The sequence below is a fragment of the Strigops habroptila genome, chromosome 5 (assembly GCF_004027225.2).
Source record: "Strigops habroptila isolate Jane chromosome 5, bStrHab1.2.pri, whole genome shotgun sequence".
NCBI lineage: Eukaryota > Metazoa > Chordata > Aves > Psittaciformes > Psittacidae > Strigops > Strigops habroptila.
In genome coordinates this window covers 38,221,747-38,235,569 of record NC_044281.2, presented here as the reverse complement: position 1 = coordinate 38,235,569, position 13,823 = coordinate 38,221,747, and the positions used below count along the sequence as shown (strand labels likewise).

Here is a 13,823-nt window from a genome sequence, read left to right as displayed (position 1 = left end):
ATGTATTATGTTATGTGGATGTGGATTTTAGCGTTTGGGAAGGGAAAATTGGCAATGCCTTTCTAGTACAGTTGTGCCATGCTTGACTCCTAGCCTTCCCTGTGACAGAGACAGCAGGTGGTGCTTTCTTGCTGGCAGGAGAGTTTTCGAGCTTCTCTTCCCTTGAACATAAAAGCATCAGCGAGGGTGGGAGAAGGGGAGGAAGAACTGGGGCCAGCAGCTTGGCAGGGGGAATTTGTGAAAGCTTTGAGAGAAAGCACACACGACTGGAACTGACTATTGACTCCAGTCTGATGTTTACTGGGATGCCTGTAGCGTTCAAAGCTTTATCTAGTTATTTTGACAGTTTTATTGGTTGAATAGTTTTACTGCAATATAGGGAAGGAAAAAGGTTCTGTTGTGTGTTTGGATGCTTGAGCAAAGCAAAAAGGAGAAAAAGAGCCCTTAGTTCTTCATCAGCTGAGGTAATGGGAAAAAGGGATAACCCAGCAGACAAATTAGCTGTGGCAGGATGTGCTGGGCAGATCTGTCATGGACAACTGACTTATTTTAGCTTAAGTTAGTTGTGAGCCACAGCTCAGCATTGTCCCATAGTCCTAGGCCGATCACATGCAGCATCTTGGGAGCAGCCTCTGTAGCTGGATCGAGTCCTGCTCATGGAGCTGCGTGTGTTCATCCCTCTAGCACGGAGATCCCTAGTGTGGGGGAACCCAGTTGCCTGGAGCCAGCTCGGAGCCTGGTTCATCTGTGGCATTGTTAATCTGCTGGCTGGCCACACTTGATGGAGGGTGGCCCAGGGACACTGTATGAATGACTCTCTTGCACTTTTGTGCCTCAGGTACATCATTGGGAAGAAAGGGGAAACCAAGAAAAGACTAGAAACAGAGACTCGAACCTCCATCAGCATTCCCAAGCTTGGAGTGGAAGGAGAAATTGGTGAGTTTAACATGCACAGAATGGGGGTTCTCTCATCAGCTGTTGCGCATACACAATTTTAGCAGGGAGGAGGCACAGGAGGTGTTTTTCCTTTAATTCCTGCTTGTGACATGGCACTGGGTCACTTTATGGCCCTGGGAAAATCACTTTACTTTTCTCCTGAGTTTATTTTTTTCTGTCTTTAAATCCTTATAAAGCACTGTAAGGTTTTTTTTGGGGGAAAAAATATCTATTTTTAAGCTATTTACTTCAGTGAGACTATTTATGAATAGTCTCACTGAAGTAAATTCTGGGCCTCACATGACTGTCTTGAGAACTTTGGGCCTGAATATGTTGGATTTTTTGTTTTGTTTTTAAAATTGTACCATTTCCATTAATAGGAAACTGCAATACACATCCAGAAAAAGTTACCATGTTGTGTACTTATGCACAAAATAAACTTCAGCATCTGCTTTAATACAAGAAGTGTTTGATGACGTTGCTGCCTTTCTGGTGTAGTCACTTGATCCTGATAGTGAGAGCAGGCTTTCTGGTACCGTATGTTCCTTCTCATTGCTTCCAGTGACTTAAAAAGAGAGAAGGCATTGCTCTTCGTGGCTGGCCCATGGGGGTTTCTGCCTGAGTGGCTCTCTGGAGGGGCCATTACACACACCCCAGTGATAAATGGCACACTGTACACTTACATTCATGACAGAGCTGTGAGGAAAAAGTGACCGGGCGGATCCAGCTGTGGTGCTGCACAGGAACGTAGCAGTACTTCTCAACAAGTGTATCTTGAATTCTTCCTGAGAACTGTGAAGGACTGTTAGGAAGGTTGAGAGATGTTGAAAACATGTAATAATAGGAAGCCAAATTTTTCTACTTGCAGTTTTTTCCTTTCAAGCTCAAGTGTTCTCTCTTTGGTGCCTTGAAGTGCATGCACAGACGATATAGGCCATCTTGATCTTTAATAGGTTTTCTTTTCTTTTTCACTTTGACTGCCTTTGTGAAAACTTGAAATAATGCTCTAGAAATCTGAAGAGATGCTGAAATGATAGACTCTTAGTTATTGGTTTTTTAGGCACTCAGAGCTGACTTTCTTGAGAGCAGAGGGATACTTTTGATGGCATCATCCTGTCTGTACAGGGGAAAGCACAGCCGTGTCAGGCATTTTAAGTCAAGCAGGCACTCTGGCAAGATTTCTCTGTGCATGGTTTGAGGGTTTAATTCCTAATGCTTCTTCAGCGAGCCCGGGGGTAACAGGAGAGAGGTGCTGCTGTGCAGATTTTTCTAATTCCTTCCTTGCATCTTCTGGGTGAAATGTTCCTACCTTCACAATATCCTCCAATATTGATATTTTAAAGTGCATGGATAAGTATCATGTAAAATCACAATCCATTTAATTACTCTCTATTTTGCATGGGCATTGGTGTTAGGAGTCTCACTGTAGCTTCGCAGAAACGAGACAGGTACTGCTTTGTTTCCTTGTAGTGATTACTGGGCAGCATCGCAGCGGTGTCATCTCTGCCCGAACGCGGATTGATGTTCTCCTGGACAGCTTCCGTAAGAAGCAGCCCTTCACACACTTCCTTTCTTTGGCTCTCAACCAGCCCACCATCCAGGAGAAGTTCCTGCAGTTTAAGGAAGAAGTGTTGGAGAAATGCTCAAAGGTAAGGATCCACATGGGAATTAAAATCAAGTGAGAGCCCTTCAGCAGACTGCCATTTAATTTATTGAGATAGCTTTTTAGCATTTACCTTGAAGGCCTTATTCTGTTCTGTTTCCTGAATGTATTTTTAACAGGCCTTTTACCTAAGTTGGTGGATCTGCTGTGAATTAGTTCAGTGCTGTTGCGAAATCTTATGGAAAATGGAATGGCTTACTTAGCAAATGGTTAGTAAAATACTCTGTTCTCCTTAGAGATTTTCCTAGGTTGGAAGATATCTAAGATTCAAAAGAGAGTTGGGGTTTTTTGTTCTTAATAGGAAAGCTACTAAATAATGTAGTGGACATTTCTATGTTCTATATGATTTCTACACAACCATGAAACCAGATAGGAATTCACAAGTTTGCTGCTGCTTCTATTTCACTTTTGTTTTGGTTACTGACAGTAAAGGAAGATGGGTGTCATTACCGGAGCTGAGCAAGAAATGACTTGGTAGCACATGCCATCCTGCAAATCTAATCGCTTCCCTTCTTCCCCAAGAGACTTTGTGCTGACAGTCCCTCCCACTTGCCTTCAGATCACTGGGAGCAGCAGGAAATAGTTAGGCATAGGGAAATGAGGAACAGAATGAAGTGAAAGCTGTGTATTCCCTGGTTTATTTTAGCATGCTTCTAGTTTGACAGAAGTGGTATGTCAATGCACAGGCCCAGGCTGAAGGGAGGGAGTGGTGTCATTAAATTGCTATATCCTCTGACTCTGCTGGAAAGACATCTCTAGGCTAGAGAGAAGAGTTCCTCTTTGTGGCTGCCACAAGTTAGATTGTTTACAAGCAGCAGGGTTTGGGGGGCTGATATTCTTACATTCATGTCCATCACTTCTGCTTGTGCCTTTCAAAGGGGAAAATACAATCTTGCAGCTACCAGAGCTTAAGTTTAGTTCCTATGTCTTCATGCTGTGGGTGTAAATTATCTGGTATCTGGGGAGATACAAGTTCTTGCTCAAGTTGAATTGCCGAGGTGAGTATCTCCAGAGAGGACGCCTTTAACACCGGAGCGGGGGGAAGCACAGCGTCCAGGAGCCTCAGTTCGGAGCGGCAAGAGCGACCGAGGGAGCCTCAAGTCCTCGACAGGACTTGCCCAGGAGCCGGCAGCTCAGCTGACGCGAGCAGCTGACTCACAGGGGGCGGCGCCAGGAGTGACGGCACCAGCCCTCAGTGGGTAAAACCCATCCCAGGGAGCGCGAGCGACCAGGAGCGCGGCGAACAGGGCGTGGCACGGCAGTTCGCGCAGGCAGGGCAAGCGGGCAGCGAGCGGGATGGTGAGCACTCGCCTCAGGACCAGGGCCCGCTCTGGGAGCTCTGCCCCGGCGGTGGCCAGCATAGGCACCCAGACAGAGCCGATGAGAGGGGAGGCTGCGGCGCAGACCTCGGACTGTAGAAAGTGCCTCGACTGGTCTCGTGAGGCGGGGGTGCGCGATGGACAGGGCTGCACTCGGTGCGCTCTGGTGGAGGTCCTCCTGCAGCAGGTGGCTGAGCTGCGGGAGGCTGTTGGAGAGCTAAAAGATGCCAGGGAAGCTGAGAGGAAGCTGGGCTGCTTGCTCCAGGCTCAAACTGCGCAGGGGCTGCAAACGTCCAGCATTGCTCGTATAGGAAAGAAGGAGGGCAGCAACCCAGGAAGCTGGGAATTAGTCACGGGAAAAACGAACAAAAAAAGGAGGAAGAGGACAATTAACGACAAGGGGCTTCCTCCTAAATCTGATGTCCCCACCCAGAACCGCTTCGCGGTTCTGCAGGAGGCTAATGAGAAAGCACCCACCACACCTAATGAGCACCCTGCTGATGCACCAGTAAAGAGGATCACTACTGGTGCCTCCAGGAAAAAGAGGAGGGTCATAGTAGTAGGGGACTCTACTTTGAAAGGCACAGAGGCGCTCATCTGCCGGCCTGATCCAGTCTCCAGGGAGGTGTGTTGCCTGCCGGGGGCTCGGATCAGGGATGTTGCTGAGAGGCTGCCTGCTCTAGTAAGTCCTGCTGACTATTACCCCCTTCTAGTCGTCCATGTGGGTGCTAGAGATATAGACAGCAGTTGCCTGGAGGACATTAAGAAGGACTACAGAGCCCTGGGAGAGGTGGTTAGGGGCTCTGGAGCTCAGATAGTTTTTTCATCGATTCTCCAGGGCAAAGGGGAGGACCTTAAAAAAGCTAGGCGTGTCTGGCAGGTTAATAAATGGTTAGAAAGCTGGTGCCATAGTCAGGGGTTTGGCTATTTAGAACATGGGGCTCCATTTGGGAGGCCAGATCTACTGGAGGCTGGTGGAGCTGGTCTGACAAAGAAGGGGAAGAGCTGTTTTGGTAGGAGGCTTGCCAGCCTGGTCAGGAAAGCTTTAAACTAGATGTGTTGGGGGAGGGGAGCACTGATCCATCCCAACATTCCTGGTCAGTTGCCAGCACCTGTAATAAGTGCTTGGAGACATGTAGAGATGTTCCAGCTGCCCCAGCCATTGAGTCGGCTTCATTTGGAGCTCGGCTAAGGTGCCTCTATACAAACGCCCGTAGTATGGGGAACAAACAAGAGGAATTAGAGATGTGTGCAAGGTTACGGGAATATGATGTCATTGGTATCACAGAAACATGGTGGGATGGCTCCTATGACTGGAATGTCGGAATGGAAGGTTACAGGCTGTTTAGAAAAGACAGGCCAGGCAGACGGGGAGGGGGCGTTGCTATCTATGTCAGTGATAGGCTAGAGAGTATGGAACTCTGTCTGGGGATGGGTGATGAGGTAACAGAGTGTTTGTGGGTCAGGATCAAAGGGAAAACAGCAACAGGGGACATTACGGTGGGGATCTGTTACAGGCCGCCTGATCAAGAGGACTCTGTGGATGAAGCGCTCTACAGACAGATAGGAGCAGCCTCACGCTCGCAGGCCCTGGTCCTCATGGGGGACTTCAACCATCCTGACATCTGTTGGAGGGACGGTACGGCCCGGCACAAGCAATCCAGGAGGTTCCTTAATTGTGTTCCTTGAGCTCACTGCCCTGGACTTCAAGAAAGCAGACTTTGGCCTCTTCAGGAACCTCCTTAGTAAGGTTTCATGGGATACAGTCCTAGAGGGCAGGGGGGCCCAAGACTGCTGGCTGATATTCAAGGATCACCTGCTACGTGCTCAAGAGTGTTGCATCCCGACTAGAAGAAAGTGCAGCAGGAGGGCCAGGAGACCTCCATGGATGGACAAGGAGCTGCTGAGGAAACTTAGAGGGAAAAAAGAAGCTTATAGAAGGTGGAAGCAAGGACGGGCGGCCTGGGAAGAATACAGGAGCATTGCCCGAGAAGCTAGGGACCAGGTTAGGAAAGCTAAGGCCCAGCTAGAATTAAGTTTGGCAAGGGATGTAAAAGATAACAGGAAAGGATTCTATAGATACGTAGCAAATAAAAGACAGGCTAGGGACAATGTAGGCCCTCTCCAGAAGCTATCAGGAGAACTGGCTACCATGGATTTGGAGAAGGCTGAGGTTCTTAATGACTTCTTTGCCTCAGTCTTCACCAGCAAACGCTCTGACCACACAACCCAAGTCTTGGAAAGCAAATGCAGGGACTGTGAGAACGAAGACCTTAGGCCCACTGTAGGAGAGGATCAGGTTCGAGACCATCTTAAGAACCTGAACGTGCACAAGTCCATGGGACCTGATGAAATCCATCCATGGGTCCTGAAGGAGCTGGCGAATGAAGTTGCTAAGCCACTGTCTATCATATTCGAAAAATCCTGGCAGTCAGGTGAAGTTCCCAATGACTGGAAGAAGGGTAATATAACCCCCATTTTCAAGAAGGGGAAGGTGGAAGACCCGGGGAACTACAGACCAGTCAGTCTCACCTCTGTGCCTGGCAAAATCTTGGAACAGTTTCTCCTGGAAAACATGCTAAGGCACATGAAAAACAATGAGGTGGTTGGTGACAGCCAACATGGCTTCACTAAGGGGAAATCCTGCCTGACCAATTTGGTGGCCTTCTATGATGGAGCCACGGAACTGATGGACAGCGGCAGAGCAGTTGATGTCATCTACCTGGACTTGTGCAAAGCATTCGACACTGTCCCACATGACATCCTTGTCTCTAAATTGGAGAGACATCAATTTGATAGATGGACCACTCGGTGGATAAAAAACTGGCTCGATGGCCGCACGCAAAGAGTTGTGGTAAATGGCTCGATGTCCAGTTGGAAACCTGTAACGAGTGGTGTCCCTCAGGGATCGGTGTTGGGACCGGTCCTGTTCAACATCTTTGTCGGTGACATGGACAGTGGGATTGAGTGCGCCCTCAGCAAGTTTGCCGACGACACCAAGCTGTGTGGTTCGGTTGATACGCTGGAGGGAAGGGATGCCATCCAGAGGGACCTTGACACTCTTGTGAGGTGGGCCGATGCCAACCTTATGAAGTTTAACCAAGGCAAGTGCAAGGTCCTACATCTGGGTCGGGGCAACCCCAGGCACTGCTACAGGCTGGGCAGAGAAGAGATTCAGAGCAGCCCTGCAGAAAAGGACTTGGGGGTGTTGGTTGACGAAAAGCTTAACATGAGCCGGCAGTGTGCACTTGCAGCCCAGAAAGCCAACCGTATCCTGGGCTGCATCAAAAGAAGCGTGACCAGCAGGTCGAAGGAGGTGATCCTGCCCCTCTACTCTGCTCTTGTGAGACCTCACTTGGAGTACTGCGTACAGTTCTGGTGTCCTCAACATAAAAAGGACATGGAGCTGCTGGAGCGAGTCCAGAGGAGGGCCACGAGGATGATAAGAGGGCTGGAGCACCTCCCGTATGAAGACAGGCTGAGAAAGTTGGGGCTGTTCAGCCTGGAGAAGAGAAGGCTGCGTGGTGACCTCATAGCAGCCTTCCAGTATCTGAAGGGGGCCTACAAGGATGCTGGGGAGGGACTCTTCCTTAGGGACTGTAGTGGTAGGACAAGGGGTAATGGGTTCAAACTTAAACAGAGGAAGTTTAGATTAGATATAAGGAAGAAGTTCTTTACAGTGAGGGTGGTGAAGCACTGGAATGGGTTGCCCAGGGAGGTTGTGGATGCTCCATCCCTGGCGGTGTTCAAGGCCAGGTTGGACAGAGCCTTGAGCCACATGGTTTAGGGCAAGGTGTCCCTGCCCATGGCGGGGGGGTTGGAACTAGATGATCTTAAGGTCCTTTCCAACCCTTACGATTCTATGATTCTATGATTCTATGATTCTAAGTTTTTGTGGTCACTTGCATGTCAGTTTTCTCATCTCCAAGAGCAGAACTGAGCTGGCTTTGCAGTCTTGTCTTTCCTGGCAGTTCTGATTTAAGTCCCTCTTCTCTGCCCAGCTGCCTGTTTCCATGGCATCTTAGGAGCTTTCTATCACTCAGGTTTCCACCTGATGTTAAATACAGCTCAAATTGGCCAACAGATCCAGGGATTAGCAAGCAGTGCAGTGCCACGAGTACCCTTTCCTTGGGCTAGGCTCAATCATGTATCCCAATTAGCCAGTGGCAGCTACATTTATTGATGCTTATTTTTATTAAAGCAAAACCCTGAAGACAAGGGGATGGAAACATTAGCCTGAGAAAATGTTGGCTGGACAGAGTGCCTGACCTTGGGCTGGCATCAGTGGTGGCCTGGCTCCCTCTGTTGGTTTCTAGTTCCAGTCCTTGTGTGGGACACACCAAAGTTACAGAGAGAGAAATGGCGCTTTGGGGGCTGGTAACTTCAGCACAGGGCTCTGGTCATGGCTGTTCGTGCCATTGGTCCTGGACTGAGACCACTGATTTCAGTCTGTTGTTTCTTTTGCCCTTTATCCCCTTCTACTTGGCCATATGGCTGTTAAAGTCCTTTTATTTGATGTCCCTTGAGATCTGACCCTGCTCTGCTTGAAGCCTTGGTGTCCTGGACTCTGTTTATCTGATCCTTCTATAGCTGAAGCTACCCTATGGAAGAAGACATCTGTGTGGGTGGAGGCAGAAGGTCTGGGACTGTAGTTCCTGCTCTCCACACTGCATGGGTGCTAGGTTCCCTGGCCTAGAAGCTATGTGGTTGTGTTAGCACTGCTCGGTGCCCTGTGCCTCTCAGGAGGGCCTGAAATGTTCCTTGTACTGCTCACATCAGCTCTAGAGTTTCCATTTTTAGTTTGAAATGTAGAATTCGAACAGTAACAGGTATTTGGGGGTTTGCATATGTACAGCCTAGGAATATATGGTGCTTTATTTTTCTGCCCTTCCTTCTCCTGCTATTAGCAAAAGGGTTTGTAGATCTATTGCTGCCTGTTAGTTCAAGGAGTATATTGCAGCCCCGTATGTCTCTCAATTGCTCCACCAGCCGGTAATGCCGCTCTAATACCACTTTATCTCACAGCAGGGTCTGCTAGAAAGCACATCAGTAATGAAAAACAGTAATTCACAACGGTGCCTCACAGAGCAATAAGAGAGCTTATAGATTTGTCCAAAGCAATGGGATTTCTGAGGATACTTGGAGAAATCTGGGTAGATTTCAGTGACAGAAGTGGTGTCCTTCTCTTGCAATTTGCTGGTGTGAAACATTGCAGAATTAGGTAAACTTCAGTGTTTGAAGCTTGGTAATAGGGGTAAGGAAGGGAAAGGACCAGGTGTGCATGTATGAGGATTTCTTCCAGCCTTTGAGCGTTTGTGAGGGACTCTATTTCTCTCTGAAGCAGTTACCATGACAACCATTCATTTATATTTTAAATCACAGGGTTATGTTGGTGAGCATATGCTTTCTAGCTTTTTTTTTTTTTAATGTGTGTCTGTAAGACCTTTTATAAGAAAAACCTTGGTTGAAATATGGAAAACTTCAGGTGTCCCTCACATTACTGTATGGTCAGGGCTGCCAGGTCAGGCAATGAAGCAGGGCTGAGGAGAAGAGGCTCTTTTGAGGCTAATTTAATACAGAGAGGTGGCTCACCTGGGCAGGCTCATTACTGATGTGGTGCAGTGGGAGGTCCAGATGACGGGATGACCTTGGAAGTCTCCTGTCACAGTCATGTAGGTGTCAGAGTGAGGAGAACTGAAATGTCTGAGTATGCAGGTGGAAAAGGGAAAAGACTTTGCAGTAATATTGCTGTGAAAAATCACAGTTGGGTCTTTCAGAGCTGTGCAAACGCAGCGTTTGCAGTCTCAACAGGCTGCAAATGTAGCATGGAGAGGAAATATGATTGCTGTAATATATGGCAACCTGTAAATATCAAATATTGCTAATGAGATAATATATCTTGGAGTGGAAGGGACTGAAAATGGGAGGGTTTTCTCAGCCTGCAGCTCTTCAGTCAGTTCTGAGGAAATGCTGTTTGTCTGGTTCTCTCTTTTGTTTGTGGGTCAGGGTGGGAGAGGGCATGTAGCTGGCATGCAGTATCCTGCTACTAAGGAAAAAGCCTGAAAACATAAAGCTATCTGCAAACACTGGAAACTCTTAAGACAGTAGAGAGGACACAGCCAGGAAGGAAGAGCTAAGATTAATTCTTTGCCTTGTCTTGTAGAAGCACTCAAGTGTGTTTTGGTTTATGGTTTCCCTACTACAGGGCCTTAGATTTGGAGGAACAATGTGCTTGGGCTTTGCAAAGAGAGGTGAAGACTGCAGATAAAACGTTTTCTGTGTTTCTTCGAAAGGAGGAGAGCAAAGGTAGAAGTCTATGTAGCAGGAGGAAGTAAAAAAATTAATTTCTAAGGCTGAGTGGAAATGAGTTGTAATTTTTTTGACCATGACCAGGCAGTGTCAGAGGAAGGCATAAGCTAAAATGGACAGTCGTCATATACAGATGGTATGTAAAGGGGATGTTCTTCCTGTCTCTCAGTACATCCTTAGAGAACCTAAGTTCGAACCGTAAATGTTTAGAGAGATGATAGAGTCTGGTTTATGTGTTTGTATCTGCCAGCAAGTACCCGCAAATATGCTGCTTTCAGATTCCCCTATAAAATACGGGGACTCCCTGCTGTGACACCTCCCCTCCCCTAATCTCGTGCTCTGCTTTCATTAAGGCTGGAAGCCACTGCTTGTCACAAGCCACTGCGACTTGTGCTGTGAGGAGTGGCCACCTTCCATTGCATGGGGAAGGAAACTGGTGAAAGAGGAACTTGTCATGTAGAGGCACTTGGAGAGCATGTCTTAGATCCCAGTGGATCTCTCTGTCCATCTCTGATGCTGAATCTCACTCCTCACTCCTGCTTTAATGGTTGTAGGTTACCTTGAAAGGGTTCCTTAAGTATTTGGAAGATGTCCATAAAGCCCCAAAATCACAACATTGACAGGACCACATCTCTTGGGCTTGATCTTCCTAGAGGAGGATGTGATTTTTCCTTAACAGTAGTTATGAAAACATATTTCTAGGCTCTGCGTTGCTGTTGTCTGGCTCTGCTGGTCAGGTTGCAGAGGACTGATACCACTGGACAGGGCAGCTTCCCGTAAGGCAACACAGTGGTTGCTGACAGCATATCATCATCTGGGGTTTGAATAAGTGGGTTCAAGCTTTCTTGCATCTCGCTGAGCAACATCCAGCCATGAAGGGCTGCTCAGACGCCTGCAGAAACATTGCCTGTTCCAGGGAGAGCTACATCTGACATAGCATCTATTTTATGTGTGGGAGAAGTGGGATCTGCTGGCCTGTGAAAGAGTGGGGCTGTAAGCAGGGTTTTTAGGAGATGTCTGAAATACTAGGGAGTAAACCATGAAGATTATCTAGGTCTTGGCCTGCTCACTGTGCGCTGTTCTTCCCTGCTAATCTCCCCAGCAGTGGTAGTGTGGCATGTGGAGATGACATACCATCACTTTGTCAGCTATCAGCCCACACTCAGGTGTTGGAAAGCTCAGGGGAAAATGCTGCTTTTGGGACACGTTGATGTTTGCAGTACAAATCATGCTGGCGCAGAAAATGAGGGTAGGACTTTTGCTTTCTGACCTGCGGACTACTTTCCCATTACTGTACATCCTCTGTGCATACTGTAGAAGTGACACTGTCTGGTTGTCCGTGGCAAGGATAAATCAAACTTTCTCCCAGTTTCTGTTATCCAAGCTATTGTCTTGAGATGGGCCAAATATTCTCTGGCTAAGGATACCATTGGAGAAAAAAAGGCTGACGGGGAGGAATCATGTCCTGTCATGCATGTTAACAGCAGGATGAATTAAAGGAAGCTGCAAGGCTTTTGCCACGGAGAGGGGAAGGTGGGGAGAAGTGAGAAGGAGCTGTCCCTCTTTCCTCTGCTCTTAATGTGCCTTACATAGTCTCTGCTTGTTTCATGCTGCTGCACAGTGCTGAGGTTTGCAACATCCTTTGCCACTACTAGCATGGTACGATTTGGGGTTTCAGTCAGCAGTAATTAGCAGCAGTGGAAGGTATGTACGTGCTCTCCCTCTTCTGGGGACCACCATGCTTTGCCAGCCTGTGACTGCTGGGGCAAGACCCAGATCTCTCTGTTGCAGGCTGGCTTGTCTCTAGTTCAGCCCATAAGCACAGCTGTAAAGAAGGGTATAGATGTTGTCATTAAACATGAAAAATACCGAGCGACATGTGGGGCATTAAACTCTGACGGGCTGAGATACTGCAGTGTTTAAACATCTGAAAGGTTTTATTTCAAACTGAAGCACAACTAGAAACTTCAAAGCTGTCCTTCTCAGTCAGTGGACTTTTTTCAGACAGAGAGGGGCTTCAGTGGCCTGGCAAGTTAACTTCATCTGGAGTTAAAAGTGGAGTTTATTTAATGCACTGATGGGAAATGGCCACTAAGTGGAAATAATTGTTTTAATATGGGTGTGTTAACCATCCTCGAGGTATTTTTATAAACGTCCTAGAACAAAAGAGCATGTCTCTTAAAGCTGAATGTAACCACTGCTCCACCTGGGAACAGTTCTTCCCCAGCAACAACACGTAGCTCGTCTTATAAAGGGAATTTAAATTTAATTCATCTCAGCAAACTATAGGGCACATGGGAACAAGAAAAATGTAATTATCAGAGCTGGTATTAGGTGTGCTTGTGTTGTGAGGTGCAACCTGTGTTTAGACAGGATTTAGAGACCATTTAGAGCTTGTCACTACAGCTGGTTCCAGCTTTATTGCACAAAAAGTGAACTTAAATCAAGTTTTAAATCTGTGCTGACTTGTGTTGAGTTCACTGCTGATGGCAGCTGCCGCTTTGACAGCTGTGGAAGTCTTCTCTCGAAACCCCAAATGAGCGAGTGCTGCTGTTCCTGGGCCCTGAGTTAGAGCCTGTCATAACGAGCCTCCAGGCTGCCGTTCAGCAGCTCTGATGAAAAGGCAGGCAGGGTGCCTGTGTGTGGCAGGGGGCTGCGCTTGCCTGCCAGCCTGAGCTCGCTTGCCTCACAAAGCCTGCGAAATTTTGTTTCTCATTTCAACTTTGAGCCACTACCAACCCGACCAATGATGCACAGATAAAAGGTTTGGTGCCAGTGGCTTGGTACCTGTTGTCTGTAGTATTTATCCCTCTGATGGAGGTGTGTGCGTGTATAAGACACATATATATGGACTGATTTGTAGGATCACGGGGTCAGCAGCAGCCTGTTCCAGAACCCTGCAAAACTTCACCTGACTCTTGGGACGCTGGTACTTCTGAACGAACAAGAGATCCAGAAAGCATGTGACCTCCTACAGCAATGCAAAGAGGACTTTGTGGAGTAAGTGATAAAAAAGGCATGTCATCACCAAGTACTTGAGTGGGGGTAAAGCAGCAAGCTGTCTTTGACAAGGGACAGCAAAGAGAAAAGCAGCTCAATAGCCTATCTCAACTCTAGAAGTCTAGAAAAAGGCTAAAAGATTTCAAATGGGAGCAGCAGAAATCACCAAGCAGTCACAAAGAGTTTAACAGCATCTTGCAGCTCAGCTCAGCCCTCAGCTGAAAACCTGCTCTTCACATTTCTTTTTCTCACATGCTTCCCTGTTGTTTTTGTCTGAGCAATTTTTGCTGTTGTCCTCTGCCTGCTGCAGGGGGAGGGACGAGCTCCATTACCTTTGTGTCTTGCCCGCAGTGGGCTCTGGCACGCTGCTTCCCTCCTGCCTCAGAGCAGATGCTGGGGTGTCCTTGACATGCATTTCTTAATGCAGGGAGCTGTGTGCGGGGAAGCCAGCATAAGCCATGCGAGTAATCAGTCTGAAATGTTCAGTGCTGCTGCAGGACTGGGGCTTTCTCAAAGCCTGTTAACACTCCGTTGCCGATGTTAGGGCTTTAACTGTAAATGTGGTTGAATGACACTGTAATTAGCTTATCTCTGTT

At 47.6% G+C, this 13,823-nt stretch overlaps 1 protein-coding gene across 3 annotated transcripts in view; it reads left to right on the top strand.

Annotated features, from left to right (window-relative positions):
- The window catches only part of ASCC1 (activating signal cointegrator 1 complex subunit 1), a 40,982-nt gene that overhangs the window by 2,995 nt on the left and 24,164 nt on the right, over positions 1–13,823 (top strand). For all 3 annotated transcript variants that reach the window (XM_030487696.1, XM_030487698.1, XM_030487697.1), the window contains exons 4-6: positions 839–936; positions 2,407–2,585; positions 13,091–13,227. In XM_030487696.1, the coding sequence (XP_030343556.1) occupies positions 839–936; positions 2,407–2,585; positions 13,091–13,227 (414 nt within the window). The remainder of the gene's footprint in view (positions 1–838; positions 937–2,406; positions 2,586–13,090; positions 13,228–13,823) is intronic.